This window comes from Aphidius gifuensis, linkage group LG1 (assembly GCF_014905175.1).
Source record: "Aphidius gifuensis isolate YNYX2018 linkage group LG1, ASM1490517v1, whole genome shotgun sequence".
In the NCBI taxonomy this organism is placed as follows: Eukaryota; Metazoa; Arthropoda; class Insecta; order Hymenoptera; family Braconidae; genus Aphidius; species Aphidius gifuensis.
Window position 1 is genome coordinate 9571102 of NC_057788.1, and position 24585 is coordinate 9595686.

General features: G+C 27.8%; 1 protein-coding gene across 2 annotated transcripts in view; it reads left to right on the forward strand.

Annotated features, from left to right (window-relative positions):
- Nucleotides 1–24585, forward strand: part of LOC122847727 (neurogenic locus Notch protein) — a 105433-nt gene that overhangs the window by 14928 nt on the left and 65920 nt on the right. For both annotated transcript variants that reach the window (XM_044145575.1, XM_044145576.1), the window contains exon 2: nucleotides 3332–3413. In XM_044145575.1, coding sequence (XP_044001510.1) covers nucleotides 3332–3413 — 82 coding nt within the window. The remainder of the gene's footprint in view (nucleotides 1–3331; nucleotides 3414–24585) is intronic.

Consider the following 24585-nt stretch of genomic DNA (forward strand, 5'->3'; position numbering starts at 1 on the left):
AAGTTTGTCTGAATGTCAATTGATCATTTGATTAATTATCTAGCTATAAATAAGTTTTAATAATTAAAAATTGTCAACAAATAACAATTTTATTTTATTTTTATTTTAAACATCAAATAAAATCATTTTCAAGTATTTTTTGTTGAAAAAATTAAACAAATATTATGAAAAGTTTTCATTGAAAACAGTAAAATTTACTCGTTTAAAAATCATAAAAAGTTTTACCTTGACCATGTAATAAAACAAAAATATATATATTTTATTTATCACACAAAAATATCCACCTGATTTTTTTGAACAGCCAAATTTATGAGATCAACTGTTGAGTGTTATGTTGCCTCTGGTAAAATGAAAAATTGGTTATCGTTTTGAGGACTTGTCAAATTCCATCCGCAAGTGCATACCATATGCCTAATATTGCCATATGTATACAGAAAAAATCAATATAAAAAATAAATAAAAGAAAAAAAAAACAATAATAATTTTTTCAAAGTATTTTTAGTCATGAATAACACAAAAGTATTTCAATACTTTAGCCATCAATAAATTGGAAAAAAAATAAGATTAAAGTGATAGAAAATTAGTATATAAAAACAAGTATACCGTTGGTTAAAAAAAATAAATAAATTATCATCATCAAATCCTCAGAATGACAAGATATCATTTCTCAACAGGGTGCCTTATTTAGTGTCTCAAGAATCAATGATTTTATAAAAGTTGCACAAATGACACATTCCACTTCTTGAATTTATTTCTCATCAAATAAATATTTTTCCGGATTTTCATCTCACGCTGACATCAACTTTTTCCATCAATTGAATCTGATTAATTTCCTGTTTTTAAATTTATTTGTTTTGTTTCATTAGTACAAAAAAATTATTTAACAATAAAATTATTAAATATTGTTTTCATTGTTGTTGTTGATTATACATAAATATATTAATAATAATTTTATGGTCTTGGTGTGAGTTATGACTACCGTTTTCGTGTCGTATCATCTCGTCGTCGACGACCGGTTCCCCCCCATTGAGGATGGGCACACCCGTGTGAGGGTCATCACTTTGTTAATGTTGTTTTATACATACCTTCTTCTTATATATACACTTGGATATCATGAAGACATGTATACACTCAAATTGAAAGAAAAAATAAAAATCATTTTTTTTTATTTTCCATGGCAATGGCGACGTTCGCTTTTTGTCCTCTTCTCTCTCTTTACTTTTAGTGTCTTCAAGCATTAATATGCATTTATATTATATCCATGTTTTAATGGAAAATAAATTTATAGCACCTTTAAATGTGTGTCGAATTATATACTTGATTAAAATAAAAGAACCTTTGTTATCTTACAAACTTTTTTTATTTTTTTGACACCTTTAGCTGCGTCATCAGAATCGAAATCGAAACAATCATTTCGATGAACAATATTTCTTGGAACAATTTTTTTTTTTTCTACAGTAATATAAATACTTTTTTTTTTTATTTATTATTACTATTATTTTACCCCGGAAGCAGACTAATATCTATGATTCTTCTTCTTCGGTTATTTTTTTTTATTTTACTTTCTAGAAATAATTTTTTGTTTCGAGGGCATTTCTATCAAATGATCTAGTTCTTTTGAATTTTGGCAAATGTTAATTTGATAATCAATACGAGCTATGAATTTTTAGAGTGAAAGTTTTTTTGTTTTAAGAAATAATTTTTGTTTTTTTTTTTTAAATCTAATTTTAGAAATTCAAGATAGCTATGTAATTAGATATTTAATAAGGAAATTGGTCGTTCAAAAAGTGCACTCAAGACATAATTTCTATCGCGTGGGCGCGTGAAAATATATATCGTGAGGTAAAAAAATTTAGTCTTATTTTATTCACGTTCTTATCCAGACAGTTTTTTTTTTTTTTTTCTCTCGCCCACGTACTGATTGAGACTACATTAACTATACAGTATATTCTCAACACATTAACTATCCTTTTAAAATTTAATAGTTATCTAAAAGATAATGTCATTGACACGTAATTTGTAATTATAAAAATTTATATTATTATATAAATTTAAAAAAAAATGTCATTGATCATTCGCCGATTATTCAAATTTTTTGTTCGTTAATAAAAAAAAAAAAAACAAGTGTAAAAAATTTCTCATTCAAAGAAAAAATATTGTACATTAATTTTACGACAAAAAAAATAATATATTATTCATTTTTTTTTTTCAAATATACATAAAATTTCTGTGGCATGATCTGCTGCAGGAAGGAAGCCGCAATTCAGTCAGCCAATTTACGCGAGAATTAAAGTAATTAGCACTGCAGATATTTTTATATATTCATACAAAAAAAAATTAAAATAAAATATGTTTATAGAGACATTAAAACATTGTGGATGTACTCTTATCAATTTCTAAGTAAAATTTTTATAAAATAAAATACAAAATAACAATGAAATAAAAATATAAAAAAAAAACAATCCATTTGTCACGCACTTGATGTTTTTGCGTGAAAGAGACACACAAATACAAGTACTTTTGTTATACAGAAAATATACAAAAGTAGTATACTGAGAAAAGGAAACAGTGGATTTGTCACGAAGGCAGTTTTGTTTAACTGATCTCATCCGTCTTGCAAGTCTTGCAAGTTGGACATTTGAGTGCGATGCTGTGTCGTACTTGTCGCACTCTTATTACAATCTTTAGGTGACTTTATTTTCTCCATACTATACTCCCTCTGCATCCTCTATATTACATTTTTTAAATTAAAATTTCAAGCATAAAATATTTCAATTCAAATTACAATTTAAAAAAAATAAAATAACTTTTCGTAAATTGTTATATTTTTTTTTTTTTTTCAATACTTTGTTGGTCGTCTTTTTCAACATGAAAGTTTACTTTACCCGGCATATTGTCAAAGGTCTCTTTGATGCTTAACAAAGTAAAGGCATCTTCTTTTTACTGGTCTTCATGGAGGACCACTTGAGGGGCATATACTGTAGATGGCTAATTGCCATCAGCTCTTCGATAAGCCCTCTGGCCATTTGGCTAACACTTTTTTTAAAAAAATATTTTTTCTCCTTTAGCAGTTTAGATTTTTTTAATTTTATTTCTTTGAATATATACACGCTCTGAATGCCACCAAGAAGAACACTTAAATTTATTTCTCGAGTCAAATAATCTACATTAACCCTCCGTGTTACCTGATATGTACACAACCCACTGTGCAATAAAAAAATTCATCGTAATAATTTCACACTAATCGATTAAACTAATTTACAAATAATTCTTGAAATAATTATATTTGTCATGGTATTTATTTGTATTGATATTTTATTTTTTATTTTAGGCTTCAGTTCATGCTCACCAAATCCGTGCAAACAAGATGGAATTTGCGTATCGTCACCACGAGGAGAATCATCTTACTGCAAGTAAGTTAAAACAAAAAAAATAAAATAATAATATTTGAGTGGATTAATAAATTTATCAAGAGCATTTTTTTATTCATGTCATTGACCTTAGTAAGTGCTGCATGTACAACATGTATCAATATTTTAATAGACAAATTGTCGAGTCAATTGTCACACAAACTAACGTGTCATGTGGTTATCGTAAATTGTTTATATTATTAACGGATTATGCATGATAAAGCGTGGGATTTCAATAAGTAATTGAAGAAAAAAAAATATGAAATTTAAATCGTGACAGCCGCGCACGTGTCTTCAAAAAATACTGGCAACGAAAATTTCTCCAATAAAAATCTTACCACAGTCGGTAAAGTATTTTTCTGTAAAAAAAAATAATAGCTATTATAATTTTTTTCATTTACTTTGTGAAAGTTTGAAGAATTTTTTTCTAAATAATTTTCATAATTATTTTTTTGTTGATAAAATGTATATCTCTCTGAAATTCATTTTTAAATTAAAGAGAAAATGAACAATGTATATAATTTATGTATTTGTAACATACATTTGTGGTAATATTTAGTTTATAATTTCAACCGAGTTAATTGCTGTGTTGAATATAAGAGGTATGAATCTATTACCATTATATCTTTGCTCACAAAGATTTAATTTTTATATTATTTTTTGAAAATTTCTCTTGACTCTCACTCGTCCTTTCGGATTCTTTATAGTAACATTGCGACTGGTCCATTAGCACCGCGTAATTCTTCTTCAACCTGCACAACCACTAAAGCAATTTACAAAGGACCCAAAGCCTTCACTTTTTTTTTATCTCCTCTTTTTTTTTTAAATGTTTTTTCAATCACCTTTGTGCTCAATTTTTTTTTTTATAAATATTATTTTCGAATCACAATATTTATTTCAATCAAAATGTAATCAATGTTTTTTATATAGAAAGTTAAATATTCAGCTTAAATTTAAATTTAATTACCAAAAAAAAAATTACCAAATCAATAAATAATTGATATTTTGTTAAATTATAATTCTTTAAGCTTCGCAATGATATTATTCTCATTTGCACAATATAAGATTGATGAGATAAAATTTTTAAATTTCATTTTTGAAATGCCTTAGGGATGATTTTGTAGAGGGTTGAAATGAAAAAAAAAAAAAAATGCTGGCAAGGGGATATATGCGCGCAGTTAACGCGTCCATAATTCAATATAATAACAAATTTGTGCGATGGCCACTTGACAATATGGCCAAGTTGAATTCTATGTATATTTATCGATGATGAAACTGGACGTTATATATTTTCTTCTCTTTTTATATTTTTTTTATTTTTATTCAACACACAGTGTACATGCCTCAGGGATGTCGCATCCATATTACAATAGAAACGACCCTTTACTAAATTTTAGCGCTTCGCACGCGTAAGGTCACGTGACCACTGATTTTCCCAGTATTTCCGCACTTAACCCCCCTTTACAATTTTTTTTTTTTTTAAATCAAACAGCCTGTATCTTTCTGTCATTTCTATCATCGAGACAAGCCATAGTAAACATTTTTGTGTGGATATGCAACACTTTGCGGCAAAAAGATCAGAAATAATGCATGCACGTGTTCATGTCAACGAAAAAATTGTTATTCTTTAATTTTATTTTCTAAAAATATATAGAATATAACCCTTTCACATTGATATATATTTTATTTCTTGCTAAATAAATATCCAGTTGGTTTTACGTGAGGGGAATTCTGTAATATTTATCTCCGAATTTTTTTTTTTTCTATTATTTCGAAAATAATATAATAATATTTGCAGAAATTTTTTTTGTAACTTTTTTTTTTTATATTGAGCCTGTTTTTTGACCAGCTCCATGAATACCAAATGTTGTATCTGTGGAATAAATAAAATAAAAAAAAAAAAATTGCATTCATTATGATGGATAGCGATGAACGCCCTTTGAGCTTGAGTATCTTTTATTGTGTTTCATATACAAATTGTCGCATTGAATAGAATGAATATGAAAAAAAAAAAAATATTATAATTCAAAACGAGAATATCAAAGTACTACATAATCTCATGAATATTCACCCTTATTTATAAAAGTGGCTGGTAGAGAAAAATATTTAGAAAACACTCGACTTTTTTTTTTATATTATTTTCTTTTTGGTACAATAACAGATATAAAAAAATGAACAAGTTATGATTTATTTTTTTTGATTTTTTGTTGATTTTATTTGATTATTTGTGTAACAGCTGAATATGCGGGTAATTTTTTTATCGTTTTATCGGATTTTGTTGAATACTCTCGTCTCTCTAGTCTAAACTGGGTGATAGATGTCCAGAAGAGAACTTGATTTTTATTTTATTTATTTGTTTTTTATTTCCGTTGACTGTCTGTCTATCGAGTGACAGGGTAATGGCGTTCTGCAAACTCTCTCGTTGTCTGTCCGATTGATGCTCGACATTAGCGGCAAAATTGTTGCCCATGTGGCATCACTCGATGTCCCTTCTCATCTTTTTTTTTATTTCCTTTCATTTTGTTATTTTTTTTTTATTTTATATATATCTTAGCAAAGCAAGGACCGACAAAGGAATCCACCTAATCGTAAATTCTACTTACGAAAACAATTTTTAAAAATTTTACCATAAATCCTATATTTAATTTTATATATTTTGTAATAAAATAAAAAATATAAATATTATTCTGCTATTTCGAATGACTTTTAATATTCCAGAAAAACTAAGCGGGACGTCGAAAAAATTGTCCGGTTTGTTAGGGGGTCGCCCAGTGCGCGGAGTATTCGTCAACGGGGGGTCGAGAATATGACAAAGTTTTCGATATGGTTTGCGATGAAATAGCTTATTTTATTTTTTACTTCGTCATGTGAAATTTTGAAGGTAACTATTAGAGATATGTAAAATGATTTAAGCGACAAATCGTAAGCACACGAACCTTTAAAAAATTGAGTTTATAATTTTCTCTTCATTTTTATGCTCGTGTGTGGTTAATTTTAATCAAGACACCCGCCAGCTCAAATTAAAATATAAAAAAAAAAAAAAAAATTAAACAACACACAAATTTTATAATGTAATATTTAAAATGGACTTTTGTGTATGATGATTGTGTGTATTAGTTGAGGCCGCACCTAAAGATATAACCCAACGATGACGAAGGTTATGTACTGCTTGGTCTCCACTGTCAAAATATATACTTTTTATTTAGCGGTGATATCCCGCTGTGATTTCAACGCCGTGCGTCGTCACTTTCTGTCGAAGAATATTGTCTTCTTTGCCCCCTTAGGGTTTATAATTTTTTTTTTCTTTAATATTATACAAGTATTCACCAATCAAATGACGTTTCAAATACTAATAGTCATCATACTCCTGACATGGCGTTAAAAAATAAGCAATTAATGTTCAAATTATGTATATGCGGGTTTTACAGTAAATAAATAAATATATTATTTATTTAATATAAAAAAATAACTTTGTATTGACCATGTGTGTAGGGATGCTCCATAAATTTGCAAACAGTATGTATATCTGTCTTTTGAATACATACACGTGTGCTTTGATAATTTTATATAATTAAAGTGATATCAGATTTGGCGTTAAAGCTCCAGAATGTAAATTTATTATGAATCTAAAATAAGGGCTGTTTGTGCTGGTATTAGGTGAAGTAGTAATAGTAGTCTAAATTGTAATTGTATGCTCAAAACAAAAATAAAAAAAAATACCACAATTGGCCCTGAGTTTATACTTTCTTTTATATATATTCGTGTGTGTCAATCCGACATCCGGTGAATCCCCGGTTCATCTATTGCACAGATGGTCCTGTTTTCTCGCACGTGCACAATTCAATTTTTTTTTTGCCGCAGGGGTTGGCACTTTGCTTCTCTTGCACTAGCATCCCTTCATGGCTACTTCTATTCTTCTTCAAAAAAATCAACAATAATAATATCATTTTTAAATTACGGTATTATCCTTTTTAAAAATGTTGAGTTTTTAGTTATTGGATATATAGTTTTTTTTATAAGTATAAGGGTAAAAAAATAGATCAAATAAAATAATTTTTATTGAGCACCACTGTTTAAAAAACTGGCCCCCTTCTCTTTGGGCATTAATAGCGAGCTATAAATGTTCGGTCATGATCGGTAATCATCGGAACTGCGGGAGCAACGACGTATGTACTCAGAGATTGTGTCCTGGGCGCGCGACGTTCCCACGCCTTGTGCGCATGTGCAGGTGATCCCCACCTTCTGGGGGACAGGATTTTTTATTTATTATTTTTTATTATTTCTTTACTCTTCTGCTCCCCTTCGCCCCCCTCCCTTCCTTTTCATGAGCAACGTCATAAGTTCAGTTTGCTCCATTCTTCTGTCTTGTTGCACTGGCTGCACACGCTCTCAGTCTCACTTTCAATCTAAAAACACCATACCAGAATTTTTCATTCAACATTATTCTTTTATTTTTTAACTTCCTCTTTCTCTCACTCTAGGAATTTTTTTTGTGAATACACATATTAGGTAAAGCATTTCCGCAAGCATTGAACATCCAAGGTGTGGCTTTTTTGATTATAAGCAAAAAAAATAAATATAAAACAGGAAAAATTGTTGATAAAAATTGAATGATTTTCCGGTTGTTATGGTCAATTAGTTTTTTCATATTATTTGATAACACAATGGTAGATTAGAATGCAAAAATTTTCATAAAATAATATAATTTTAAATTTTGATCAATATTTTTTTTTTAAATGCAGAAAGTTTGGCTCAATTGTTGGCAAAAACCACGAGACGTATTTTTTTTTTTTTTTTTGTTCTTTTTTTATTGCAAAAGAGGATTATCGAGGTGGAATATCTTTCGAAGGTCGACGAGTTGTGTCTTTGTGAACACAAAGAAGTTTTTAAAAGGGGCACAAAACTTGCAGAAAAAAATAAATAAATATAAACTAAATATAAAAAAGGGTTTATAGATGTTATATTATGTGTGTAGTATGCAGAAAAACCAATGGCGAAAATGCGTCTCGAAACGGAGCATGCAAATTACAAACGGTAGGATCTTTTGCGCACCTACTGTATTGTCTCGCCGTTATTTACTCACGAACGGCACCGGTAGGCACTTTATAGGCAGTAGCATCAATGCTTCTTCCTTTTTATTTATTTATATATATTATTATTATATTTTTTTTTTACATCCCTTCTTCTCTATACAACTTGTGAAATATATATATGAACCACCACATGTACCTGTGGCTGAAGAGGACCCCAAACAATAAAACCAAAAACGTGAAAAAAAAAAAGGGAATACAACAGGAGAATATATAAAGAGACAACACGAGTGTTGTGTGTGCGCGTGCACTTTTTTTTTATCATAAAAAAAATATATTTATTTTTTCCATATATAAATATATATACACTTTTTTTTTTATTTTGTCTCTTCAATGCTACCTTTGCGCTTTCGTTGACGACAAGACGTTCTGCAAACTTTTGCGCAAACACCAAACTTCTGTCGTCCATATTTTTAAGGTTTTTTTTTTTTTTTTTTGAATATATTTTTTTAACCACTTGTCGAACAAACGTGCTTATTATTAGCATGAATATAATATCGAATACACAGAGTATTCTAAGAAAACTCTCCAGACTTTTTTTTTAGGTTCTCCAAAAAAAGTATTAAAAAAAAAAAAAAAATGTCACTTAGCATTTATTTTTAAATTAACACCTGCATTTTCTGGTTTTCATAAAAATACATATTTTTTTTTCTTAAGAAGTGCTGATTTCAAAATGAAATGATAGCCTTCCCTATACGATGTGAATATTATATTTGGAATTTGCCATCACGTATATGTGGATGGTCGTCTTGTGGCTTCGTTAAAGAATGTGAGGAAAAAAAAAGTTAATGTTGTATCGATATCTACGAGTTCTCTATGTATTTCTCGGTAATGTTAACTCATGCATATGCAGGTTAAATTGAAAATTGCATTAAGACTATAGATGTGATTATTCTTTTAAACATGAGGGTTATAACTTTGGCGCCGCGTGTGTGCACTCACATAATACATACAAATATTCAACGTGATCATTCGAGCTGAACCTGATTTTTTAAATTACCCGGTTTTTATATATTGCAATCGATGCATAAATATATTACAAATAAATATTTAACATAAACAAATTTTTTAAATATTATTCGCTAATATATTTCGTTTATTTTTCATTAAAAAAATATATATAAAATCAATCGGATAATTTATAATAATTAAGCATTTCATGTGAAAAAAAAAGACAAATAAATGAATTGAAAAAAAAAAAAAGACAAATTGGTAGTTGCCTCACAGCTGGTGCAGCGAAAAATGCTTATGTCTCAGACAATTGGACAGGGTAGTATTTTTTTCAACCTCCTTAATTTTTGCATATATATATTTTGCTAATTATCAAAAACAAAAAAAAGAATTAGTATGCTGTATTTATATTTAATTAATGTGTTTATATGTGTATGTATTTTTGATGTTGTGCTGATGCTCCAGTTAGGTAGGCCACACGTTGTGTTACATCAAAAAGTCTCAGTTAACATTAAGGGGGCGAAGAATATATATTCGAGATTCGACACCTGCACACATATAAAAATCCCTGACATCTTTTCGATTCGTATATAATTGCCTGATGTGTGCTTCAATGTTTAAATATATTCACCAATTTTAAATGCTACATGTTGCCCACTTGATGCAAACATTTTAAATAAATTTAAATTCATTTTTATATACACACTGCTTCTTGATTATTGAGATGAGACTTTATGCAAGGGTAGATTTACAAGGATATATATTAAATAAAAATAAAAAAAAAGGTTAATGTTCATTTTGGATGCGTTGTTAGTTAGACCCTTGCTTGGCCATTGACGATGACCAACTCGACCGTGCTGGAACGTGATGATTACATGTCGTTGAATATCCTCAGGCAGGTTCTATATATATTTCACGATGCTAAATCGTTCAACTCACCTCCGGCTGTGATTAGAGACATGAAATAAAAATTTAAAAAGAAAAAAAAAAACACCCTGTTCGACTATTTCTCTCCCTTTCTCTCCCTTCTCTTCTTTTTTTTGGGTGTTTTTTATTCCAATGCTTCTGTAACCCTTTTTTTTTTTTAGTTTTTTATTTATAAAACTTGAAATATTTATTACATAGTACTTCAAGATCGACATAGCCATGTATTTCGATGATAATTTAAGGCTTCGATTCTTTTAGCTTAGTTTTGACTCACACTTTTAACCGACGAAATTCACATTTCCATCTGATGCGGGAATTAAAAAATTCAGACTCTTTTAATTCTTATAATTTTTATGTCTCTCGACCATAGATACTCTTCTGATTTTATATATAAATATATATTTATTTTTAATTTTTTTTCTTAGCTCAATAAAATATATATTTAAGGTACTTCCAAAAAAGCTTCTTCAGTGTGTCCATTTGTATTTTTTTTTCAGCTACTTTTTGTATACTGTTTCCCAGAGCAAAAAAAAAAAAAAAAATTGATGAAGAAGTTGCTTCTTGTGTATGAGATCGCGTGCCTGTATCGATATATGCAACATTTCACTTTTTCTTGTTCTTCGTTTGCACCCTAAGGATAATTCTCAACTACCGGCTACCAAATAATGCCCCGCAGACGCAGCCGAAACAAAATTCCAAGGCAATTCATTGAGTTTTGACCTCGAAGACCAATACGTGTCTATAAAATTTTTTTTGCATAACATCCCTTCAGGTTATTTCCCTTCAAAATGAAAATAAAAATTTCATATTTTATTTAATTTTTGACCTCTTCTTTCTTTCCTTTACTGATAAAAGACTTTATAAAAATATATAATATTCACGCGATGAGCGAATACCGATTGGAATCTCTCATATTCACCTGTTTTGCGTTATTTTTTAAGTTATGTATCTGTTTTTTCTTTCGGCTGTAAAAACCTGATTGTCCTTGTCCTTCGAATTGAAGCTTGAAAGGTAAAATAGGGAATACAAGAAGATATTGTCTCGAGAGAGAGAGAGAGCGAGTAAACGTGAAAGTATATTATGAAAGAAAAGAAATGAAATGAAAAAAAAAAATTAAATTAAAAGAGAAAGAAAAAGAAGAGGCTTGTTTGGTTGGGCGGTTGTTGTTGTTATTATTATTTTATGGGAGGGGGGTTATGGTGGGAGGGTTAAAGTGAGGTTACGTCGGTCGGTCTACTCTAGACACCGAAACTGGACCCCTTGGATACACATACCGCATACCCGACAAGAACAACCTCCTCCTCGACGTGTTATTATAAAAAGCTTCAAGGGTTTGGGCTGCTCGATCTATACGAAAAAACAAAAAAAAAAAAAATCCTGCAGCTTTGTATTTTTTTTTTTTACAAAACAAGTTTGGTCAGCTTGTCCTGGATGATCATAAATTCGTCATTTTTATAATATTAAATCATAGAAAAGTATAGTTTTTAAATTTACAAACATATTGGCGCGCTACGAGCGCCTGTATCCATAATTTCTAAAATGTTTATTGTTTATTATTATCAGTAATGATCATTAAAATATATTTTACTTCTTCAAAATGTCCTTTATTTAATGGATATTTCAGAAATACTGTGCAACAAATATTTATTGTAAAAAAAAATATTGAAAATAAAAAGACTAGTGGAAAATTATAAAGTTAAAATTTTTTAAAAGTTGAAACAATTTTTTTTACAATAAATATTTGTTGCACAGTATTTCTGAAAAATCCATTAAATAAAAAAGGACATTTTGAAGAAGTAAAATATATTTTTTTGTGGATTTCTACTGATGCATTTGTTTATAACAATAATAAACAATAAACATTTTATGTGTCGCGCGGTCTATCAAGCGCTCGTATATGTTACCGATTTAATCCTTCGAAGATCACTCTTTGTTTATTTGATTTATTTCGTTAGCAACAAAAAAACAAACTATGTCTCACTCACTCTTTTTTGTTTTTGTTTTTTTGTTGCTAGTGAAATAAATAAAAAAATAATAGAAAAAGGCAAACAGAAAGAAATTCATATGAGAGTAAGTGATAGAAAAACAATGACCAATCAAATGTCCGGAAGACCGATGATGTTTGTCCTTTTTATATAAGGAAAATTAACAAATGACAATTAAATTTATTCAATTTATTTATTTCATTTTTATTTTTTTTTGTATGACGGAAAGAATTATTCAATTACACTTGAATTGTTTTTTTTTGTTTTGATTTTTTGCTTTACCTTTAACCTCGGAAGACATGTGTTTTATTTTATTTATTTATATATATTATTGGATAGTTGTCCTTGTCTCTTTTTTCGCAGTGATGATACTTTCCGATTCTGCGGTCACGAGCTGATTTCTTGGCCATTATCGCGATTAGGCCCCCGAACGAGCTAGCTCGACCATCTTCCATATGCCGTCCGCCCCGACGATTATGGTAATGATACCTTGCAAACGGGATATATCGAAAAGTATTTTATTTTATTTTCATATATTTATTATTTATCCTTTTTATCCTTTTTTTTGTTCTTATAAAAAAAATTTATATATGCTGTCGTTTTCTTTTTTTGTTTTTTTGGTTTATTTATATTTGAATCCATCATATATTGTGTGTAAATGATAAAACGAGATCTTTAAATTGCGTCTCGATTTTGCACGAACGTGCATGACCTAATGAGAGTTGAAAAAAAATAAAATAAATAAATTAGAATGCAAAAAATTTTATGATAAATAAAAAAAAAGAATTAAATTTTCTCATAATTTCTTTTTAAAAAAATTTGATTGACCTAAATTTTATAAATTTTTTTCGTTAGTTCTTATCAAGTTTAGAATCTTACAGGTCGCACCCAAGAAATTGGCACAAGTAATTGTTGGAGAAAATTTATATACATTGGTATATCTCACAAAACGCGGTGTGTCACTTCTCGCATGGCTGCTTCATAAAACTGAGTGTATATACATAGAGTGCATACAGAGTCAAACTCGATACTTTTATTTTATATTCTAATTTATTTATTTATATTTTATTTTATTTTTTATTTACTTTCCTTGTCTATGATGTGAGTAAGTTATACTCATGTGCACTGCGCATATATGTGCAAGAGAGGACCGTTATCGTATCACGATATATACTTTGAAGTAAAATAGACAACAAGTAACACATATATAAAAATAAATATATAGAAAAAAAAAAAATACGGGAGGTCGGGGCGAGGTCTGAGATGCTGGGTGAAAGCTTGAGAAACTTCTGTATACGTTATTTGTCCCAGTGAATCAGTCGAGGGTGGCTGACTTTACGCGTATGTTGCATTTCCGGTTTTTTGAATTTTTAAAAACTCATAAATTTGTCAAATAAAAAAATCATAATTTATTAATAAAACAAAAATTTTTTAAATTTATATTAAATGTTTTTTATTTTTTCAACTAATTTAATTTAAATCAATTTTTTTTTTTTCGCTTTATTTTTATCGGAGAGAATTAATTGAGGTCGTAGGTGCATAATCGAACTCTAACGGTGGCCAAGACTTGACCGACTATTAATTGGACTTACATGAACTGACCCCATATATAGAAATTAAAAAATTTTAATTTCTTTTTATTCATTAAACATGTACTTGCAATTATGCATTTTTTTTTTTTTTTTTTGTTATGATTATATGCGAAGGTTATTGATTTAATTTTTTGAAAAAAAAAAAATGCATTTGTTGTTGCTAGTTGCAAATGAATAAAAAATAATTATTAAATACTTGTCATCTCCCACTACTGATTTTCCCACGCGTGTATTGATTCACATATCATGTTTTTTTAAAAAAAAAATTATTTATCTTTTGTTTTTCCTTGTCAAAGCGTCCTGCCGTCTAGGATCGCATTGATAATCCGGTTTTTCAACTTTATTAATCATCAGAAAATCTCTTTTCACATAAGTTTTATTTTAAAAACTAACATTTGTATTTTAAAATATTTTTAAAGTTCAAAAACATTACATAAATATTATATATAAAAAAAAAAATTATTTATATATGTATTTGCAAGAAAAAAAATAAAATACCTACATCTTGCAGTTCAAAGTTGTGAGTAAGATACAAAATTACCTTTTGTATATATATAAAAATCTAAAAAGAGTAAAAAAGAGTTAAAAAAAAAAAGTCGTATCTACAGAGAGTGGAGACGATGAAGGCCCCCTGGCACGACGAGAACTCTCCTTATGTAGGCTGACTCAGAAATTGTACCGAGAAAAGTACAACAAGAAACCAACATCCAGCTAGCTGCAAACAACCAATACAAATATCTCGATTTGTGTCGTTGACTGTTGACGAACGCACAATCATTTGTGTTGCTAAAATGAGAAATAAAAAAATTTATCCTCTTCTTAACGTACCAAAAGAATTTAATTTACTCAAAAAAAAAATAAAATAAAATAAAAAATTCATGAAATATCTAACCACCAAGAAAATTCCGTGGGAATAAAATATATTTTTTTTTAATCAAAATTAAAAACATTGATAAATAATTAACGCAAAAAAAAAATAAATAAAATTATCATTTATCATCAAATTTAAATGATTTTTTTTCCAATAAAAATAGCTTAAATAAAATAAAATAATAGTTTTAAAGGTCAATGACAAAAGTTCAATTACTCTGTGTTTAATAATTTTTTTTTCTTTAATATATAATTTAATTCTCAACAAATAGATGTTGACTTGGTCAAATGATTTTATGTCACGATCACGTGGCAATTGTTTTGTTGTAAAACGGATATATATTGTCAGAGGGGGTTGGGTTGATTAGAGGGGGTTGAATTGAGCATTGATTCTAGGTACAAGATCAGTTTTACCTTTGGGCTTTACATATATGAAGGCCGTGGAGGTCTATCGTGTACGTGATTGAACTTATGTATATGTATACAATTTACATGGCAATCGGTTGGCGTAATCACCGGGCACAGACCCCATCATACTCTCACATACATGATAAATAATATATATATAGTGTGTACAATTTATACATGAAAAACCGGACGTATCTCACAACAACATATAGATATTTATTGCAACTTTATATTCGTTTTAGTATACGAGATCGTTAGTCTGGCTAGTTTTATGTATCCTCGATTTAACACCTTTAATTTTCTTCCGTATATCTTGTTGTCTCTCCCTGTCTCTCCCCGTCTCTCCCTGGTACCTGATAATAATATATTCATTATTATTATCAATAAATCAATTTAATTACTTTATTAATCTATTTTCGTTGTATTCAATTTTCAAATTAATAATCACTTTCTTTTATTTTGATTAATTACAATTTAATTTAATGAATTTTTTTTCTTTTTCGTTAATTTAAATTTGATTTTTTTTCCATTATGATTTATGAGTTTTTAATAATTTTTTTTAGGATGTCTGATATTTGTAGATGTTTTATCTACTATTGAGCCATGTGTTTATGATTATTCCTTTTTTTTTTTGAGTGTGTAATCTTTTGGTATGCATAGATGTCAATGGGTTCCAAACAAACTAGCCGACCGCGACACAAACACATTTTACTATTTTGTATAATATTCGCTACCGCATGCCCTGGATTCCAACAAAACCAGGAATTTCTTAAGGTTTTTTTTTAGCCTTATTCACTGGTCATTAACCCTTTTTGATTTATATATATCTTATATAATTTATTTCAATGAATTGAAAATTTTTTCGTTGATAAATTAATCGAGTATCTTGATTGATCTTATTTATAGTTTAAAATGATGATAAATTATTCTGGTATTTTTCATATAATATAAAATTAAATGTTTTATTTTTTAAATTTAATTTCAATTTTTATATGAATGAACTTGTACTTGACTTCATTTACTTTAATATTCGCATACCTTTGTGGATAATTTAACGTCCGTTTTGCCATGCGAATAATGACCCTATCGTCGCGTTAAATTATACCATTATACATGATGGATATAAAGTAAATTTATTTTTAGAAAATGTGTGTGTATGAGTGACTAATTGTGTCCTTAATTTTAATATTATTCAATTTTTTTTTTGTACATATAAAACTCATTATCATAAACATGATACGATCCAATTTAATTTTTTCGAAAAATATAATCATTTTAAACTTTTTGATAATTAATTTTTTTTTTTCAATGAAAATATCAAGTTTGACAAGTTTAGGACAAGACTAAAATTATGTACCTGTAATTGACTTGAAAAAAATGAATTTTAAAATAATAATAATAATTTGCATTTAGTTGGTAAACGAAATTTAAAATATAACCGCAAAAAGGTGGAGACGACGAAATTAGTCGGTGGCATAATAGTTTTATTTTTTTTTTTTATTTGAAATTTTTTTATATAATTTATTTAAATTATATAAGTTGAAAAATAAAAGTAGATAGTTTTATTTTTTTATTTTTATTGTTTTATAATTTTTTAGTGTTGGTGTACTTGGTTCATGACCTAATATACAGTTAAAGTTGAGTCTCATTGACATGACAAGTTGTGAGGTCAAGCGATCATTCGATTCCCATAGTTTCTCATCCACCTACGTGCTTTTTGTCACAAAAAAAATTATCGTTGATATTTTTAAATAATTTTAAGTATCTTTTTTCTTTTCGTGTATATTGTTTTTGTTTAAAAAAAAAACATGTACATTTAAAAAAGCAAAAAGCACATTTAGAAAAAGAAAAAGAGAAATAATTTTTTTTATGATACTCATTATTCTTTGTCTCATTAGTCAGAGTCTCATGGATTTTAAGAAAATGAATGGGGAGACCTGTTGGTTTTATTTTTTTGTTTATTTTTTTATTCGTTGGGAGAGATATTGCACACGCAGGGCGACCACTTTAACGAGTGAGAGCTAAATAAAACCACGTTGCTCCAGATGTGAACACCAACAGTCGCACCCTCGTAATAATAACCAAGACCTGTTGCATTAACTGGTAGCTCCATCACCCACAATATCAAAACGGAAACTACGCACTTGCTTTTAACATTTGGACAAATTTCAAGAGTATATAGAAAAAATTTTTAAGAAAAAAAAATCAAGTCCGGGTTCACGTGACTATTCAAGGAAATAAAATTCAAAAAAAAATACATAAAATTAACGACAACACATGGTGCTGCTATAATATCTTTGACGTCATTAATATATTGTCAACAATTTATATTTTAATCTCTTGTCGTTTATCAAAACACTAGAAGAAAAATAAAAAAAATTTTTTTTAAATCAATAAAATATAAACTAATAAATTATTTTTTAAAAAATCTTTATATTATTTTTTCTTTCTGTTATTTTAATTTACATTTAACTATAAATCAAAAATACAAGACTGTGAGACTTTTATAAAATTATTTTAAAAAAATAATTTCGAGTTATTATCAAATCGAAATTTCGAAACTTACTAGCGGTAAAGCATTAAAACAATTTCGATTGAGTGCATATAAGTTCACGGTATATCGGAATGAAAATAAATTGTACATAAATAAATTTAAAAAAAAAAAGTGATGAGACGAGATGATGCACATATATAGAACATGTACTGTATGATACATATGTCGGCACTTATTTAATTTTTTTGTAGAATACCCACACGTGGTCGACAGACGCGCGAACATTCGATATTTTCGCTGGCCTAATTGGAAGCCTCCTCGTCTCTTCATACACATCAACAGACAAAAAAATTATCGATGAATTTCTGATAATTAACCCCACTATCATTCTCATTCAGACACTCATATCCACAAAAATCAATTTCACTCTGTTCGCATCTCTTCACGTCCAATCAAATCATTTATTTTAACATATCAAAAAAATTTTTTTTCATTTTTATTCTCTTCATTTTTAACTGACATTTATTGAATTTCATCTGAGATCATTATGATCTTATGTTTAATAATTTTTTTACAAATAAAATTAAAATATTTTTATCATTATTATATGAAGAAAAAAAAAAAGTTAGATGTTGTTTATATTGAGACATAATTTTTTCTAAATATAATTAGCTTATCAATGACAAATTTCCCCTTGAGTTTGGAAGAGTGCTACTGCTGTTGAAAAATAAATTTGTACATTCTCGTGAGAACCCTTTGAGTATAGACATTTTTTTTGTTTATTTTTATTTTTTTTCATGATGGTGTGTCCCTTCTTGTATGAACGAAAACAGCTTGTTGTGTCGTCTCATCTTATTTTTTTTTCTTACGCATATGCCAAGACTAAAAAGATGCAAACCTTGAGTGGCTTCAAGTGGTACCCGCCCTGTATGTACTGTCTTCTCCTTGTTATATTACGACAGCTTTTTTTTTACTCAAAACAAAACAGACTATTTGAATTTTGGAAGATGAAGAAGAAAAAATAAAAACGATCTCTTTCTTGTGTGTTGAAATGCTTTCACTGACTAAAAATGAGAGGGAGTTTGACGATGATAATGATGACGACTATGATGATGGGATAAAATATGTGTACATAGAGTAGCATACAAAATTGAAAAGTTTATTTATATAATAGTTAAATGCATGAATGAATCGATGAAAAATAAAATAACTCAGATATTTATCTATTTAGTACAACGGTTATAAATTAAATTTCGTGGGAATTAAAATAAGGTGTGACATTAAGATAAATAAATAATAAAAAAATCAATTAATAACTAGAATGAAAAATTATATTTTTTTTATAATAAATAAATAAATAAATAAATAAACAAAAATCATATATAACTAAAATTAAAATTTTCAATACTCCGGTGGGTTATGTGCAATTATTAGTTAGTGTAATTTTTTTTTTTTTTCAAATAAAATATCATATTGTTTAATCACAACACTACGAAATTTTATCATAAACATATGTTCATCTGTGTGAGTGAGACGAACTAAGCAGGGCTGCCAACACTGCGCGTCGAATCTCCACAAAACATGATTTTGTTGGGTTCCAATGTAAATCGGGAAAAAAACAGCCACATCAAATTTTTCTATTAGAATTCTAATAACTCCGTGAGTTTTAAAGATATCGTTTTCAAAATAGCGGTGATTTAAAGATCAAAATAAAAGGAAACTTTTAATTAGTCGGTGCAAATCGATCACGCTTACAGATAAAAAGTTATTTAATATTAAAAAAAAAAAGAAAAAAAGATTTTTAACATTTTTGGCTTTGGCAACTTTAATAATTATTTGAGAAAAAATCGAAAATATACAAATTAAAAAGATTGAAAATACGCTTCTTTTGGTTCTAACACGAAGTGTCTCTGACAATTACTTAAGAAATGAGAGCGTTTTTTAATTTTCGGTAGACAAATCCAATACGTATAAGTGACGCAAAGTGTCCCACCTACGTAATAGATAATGATTATTATTGAGGATCAAAAAATAAATTTTATAAAGCACTTGGTTATTTGAGAATGATGAATTATTTGAAAGAGTTTTGATGGAGAATGTTGGGGGTGTTTTTCAATGGATCCAGGTGTGTTGTCTAATCACGAGCTAATGAGGGTTCATCGACCTAGTAAATGTGTGTATATAGTTTATTGAGAAGAGGGTAACCGGATAGTCACGGTATAAACATTCAAGTTTTTCTACATTTCTTCTTTTTGAGTTGGTACTAAAGTACCAACAACACTGCCACCCTCGTGATCTAGCAATTGCATCAAAACGTGGCTGAGTTTGAGCAAGACAGAAGTTGTTACTATATAGAACCCGCAGTCACACAATCCACGTGGGAAGAGCAACTACATATGGTTCTTTTCTTTCTACATATCAGTCTCTTTCTCTTCTCCTCCTCATCACCATCATCATCATCATCAGCAGCATCACCATCATCATCAGCGTCATCCCTCTTTTATCCCTTCTTTCTTAAAATTAAATTTCTTGCTACTTTTTTTTTCTTATACCTCTTTTCTCCCATGCTTGTTTTATTTTTATTGAAATTTTTTTTTTCCATCATCTAATTTTCTCTTGTGGCATCTTGTTGTTGTTACCCAAATCTCAAACAATGAATCTCTATAGGATAGTAGGATCTCATTTGATTAGAACTCAATCGACAATTAATTGACTTTTAATTGGCTAATTAATGTAATTTTTACGATGTGATACTTGCGATATACATTGATTATCTTTTACTTTGTTAATTCACATTTCACATGGTAAATTAATTTAATTACAAAAATCAGCTATTTTTAAATAATGGGAAAAATATATTTTTATATTTTTCATTATTATAATATTTTTGAATCGCAATTATAGACGTAATTATTTAGTTTTTTTTTTTTTAATTTAAATATTGTAAACCCCATTGTTTGCAGTAAATTTGATGATGTCAAGTATTTTTTTTCTTTTTATTTTTTGCTAAAAATTTTATCATCATTTCAACGTTGATTATTTTTTATTCATATAATTTTTTATAAGCTTTTTCTGAGGTAGCTCAAAGAGCGTCACCGAGAATATTCAAGACCATTATCATTCGGCATGGTAAATTACAAGTCAAGAAATCTAAAAGTATTAAAAAAAATAAAAAAAATAAAAAATTTCTAATTAAGATACAAAAGTTGCGGGTGACATGATTAAAATAAATCTTGAAAAACTATAAAATTATAATCAGAAATATAATAATAAAAAACAAACCTCAAAATTTTGTAGAAAAAAAAAAAAATTCGACAGTTTATTTCGACAATTGTTATTTGACAATTGGAATTTCGAATTGGTTAATTAAATTTATTTTTAAATGTCGGGGAGGGAAATATATATGTGCAAGTAATGATTTGACATATCACGTAGAATATATACGTGCGAATGAAAACAAGAAGTGCCGCGTTGTCATTGTTGTTATTATTATTATTGTCGGTATGAAATAAAAAAATCGCGTATCAAGATGGACCATCGCGGCAAGTTGTTAGTGTGGCTGACCAAGCATGGTTTGCAGTTACGCACCTTCAACAGCTGTCTCTCCTCTTCTATTTTTTTTTATTTTAAAAATTGTTTTTTTTTTCAAATAGTCTTCTCCACGTTTCTTCAGCAGCTCACCTCGAACCAAGAGTAATTTGAGCTCGTGCCAATAGAATCGAAACAATTTTTTTTTTTTTTTCGAAATGAGAGAGTAGAAAAACCGATCACTCTTTGCTCTCTCTCCTCTCCTCTCTTTATATATACTCAATTTTTATATTTTATTTTTCCTTTTCTTTTATTATTTTTTTTTCGTTGCCTTATTTTTTTTTTTTCCCACTTTCATTTCACAAGGAAATTTGATGGGCGACCGATGATTGCTCGTGATCTTGCTTTGCGTCCACCACTCGTCAATTTTTTTCTCATTTCTTTTTTTATATATATAATATTTTTGTAACCACATTCGACATGAACTTCACAAGAAATAAAAATAATAATTTCTTCTTTATTTTTTTTTTTAAATAATAAATAAATAACAGCAAAATTTAATTCCAAATGAAATATGAACGATCACAGGTTTTCTTGTTTTATTTTTTATTTTATTATTTTAATTTTTTTATTCCTTTTTGGGACCACAGTCTCGTATTTCTTGTTCTCAATCATGATTTTTTTTTTTTTTTGTTTATTTAGTTATTCATTTATTTATTTCTGTTCGTCTGAAATTGTTTTGAAAGATTCTTGATTGATTTGACTCATCGTCCTTGATATTTTTTTATTAATATTTTTTTTTTTATTGGCAATACCATTTATAGAAAAAATGTCACCTCATCTTGATACTCATGAGACAACACGTTAGTTACTTTTTTTTTTTTTATTATTTTTTTTCAATTAATATTTTACTTATCTGCGTGTTGTTTTTGTTTATTTTTCTTCTTTAATTTTATATTTTATCCGTGAAAAATTGGGGTGAGACGAGGAGGCACAATTGCAATTTAAGATGCTCGTTTAGATAACCCTATGGACCTTTTGGTCATTCGTCATGGCCAAGGGTCGCATATAGAGGCTCGTTGATGTCTCTTCATTCTTTTAAATTTTTTTTAATAATAAAAAAACATTATTTCTGAGTACATGCCGACAATACACAGAATTTACGAGGCAATTTTGTTGAACGATTATTTTTCATCAGTACACTTAAACTTCCAAAAATCTTTAGCAATTGATCTTTATCCACAAGTAAATTTTTACTTCATTATTTACTGGTATTAACTTTTTTAAATCAAAAAATAAAAATCCCCTCAATTTTTTTTTTTTTTTTTACTTTTTTAAACGTTATTTAAACTTTAAATTTTTTTTATATATCTCATTTATTTTCTATTACCATAAAGGGATAAAAAAAAATCATAAAAAGTCATTAAAATTATATTTTTATTTCGAGAAAATTATTTACAATTTTATTGAGTCAATAAAAAAAAAAAAAAAACAAAATTTCGAAATTTCGATTTTATATTTCTAGAGTTACGCTGTTCTATGATTGATCTAAATGATATTAAAAATATTTCACACTTATTTTTTATTGCTTGAAATATTTATGTAAAAATAAAATTTTTAATTTTTCATATATGCGAGCATTGAAATACATGATTTTATTTGAGTTGAGACTTAATACTGTAAATTGTCATGGAGGTCTGCTTACTAGTTGCACGCCCGCAGTGAATACATATTGTGTACTGTCATAAACATTTATTATTCGTTGTACTTGCTATGAAATATTTAACAACTGAGTTATATTTGTATAATATTTATTACTTTTAATTTTTTTTAAACGCTCAATTTGCCTCTGAAGATGCTGCAAGTCACCGCCACCTTTTCACTTGCATTGTCTTTTCGAAAATTAATATTTTTCTACGTTTTTTTCTTTCATTAAAATACACTCAAATTATCTGCATGAATTAAAAAATTATTTATAAATATAATCCAAATAAAAGAACCTTTATAATCATTAAAATTTTTATAGTTTAATATACATAAAATATTAATTTTTTTAATTTTTTTAATTGAGAAAATACTCTCAATAATTGAATGAAAAAACTAATGAAAATATATAGAAATAAAAAAATTACTATTGCGGTGTTTTCTTTGATAATAATTTTTTTTTCCTTTTGGATTATCTGAGGGTCTTTTATCCGATAAAAGCTGGATGATGATGATGATGACAACGACCACCAGCGTCAATCACATAATTTCTTAAACTTGCAGTACTCACTCAATCTTTAAATCAACATTATAAAAATCATTAAAATCTTTATTCACTGATTTTATAATTAACAACACACACATATATATATTTTTTATTAATGCATTTTATTACTTCAAAGTCAGTGCTTCCGCATCGTCACTTTTCAAAATAGATAAATAACAATAAATTATCATTAAAGTAGTAGTAAATATTTTTTTATTTCATCTCATTTGGACATGTTATTCAAGCATTTTTTTTATTTTTTAAATATATCCACTAGTCACTCAATTTTATATAGATAAATATAAAATTAGTTAAATTTATTTATAATTGAACGTATTATTATTAAAAAATTACATATTAAAAAACTTTTTTTAATGCTCAATTTTATGTAATTTTAAATATAAAAATATAATTTGCATGATATTGGTATGAAAATCAATATAATATCTCAATCGTTGATATAAATTATTATTATTATTCAAAGTATGATTTACAATATAATATATTTATATAAAAATCAAATCGATAATGCTGAGCAATTCACATCAAGAAATACATTGCAATGATATTTCTCTGTAGTAAAATTTTTTATTAGTATCATTACTATCAAGAAAATATGTTTATATTGTTTGATGAAAATAAAAAAAAAATTGACGATTAAGCTTTAAAATAAAATAATGTATATGTAAAATATATTCAAGTTACATTTATTTTATTTTTTCAATATGTTGTTGATAACCGGTACCATATTGAATCGTGCAAGCATGATGAAAAATTTATATAAAAAACTATAAATAAAAATGTGTGAGCCACAATTTCATGATGTGTATAATGAAAGTTTCAAATGAATATTGTTTTTATATTTAAACATCAAGACTGGTTGTTGTTGTTGTTGTTGTTGTTGCAATAGTGGTGTGATGTTGATAGCTACCAGAGTGTAACTTTATTGCTAGTTGATCGTGATTGATACTTGACTGGTTCTTTGCTATATTTGCAATACGCATGTACATCTTCTGAGCCATCAATATCATCAGCTTCCATGTCACTATATACACAAACTAAATGTATACGGGATTATA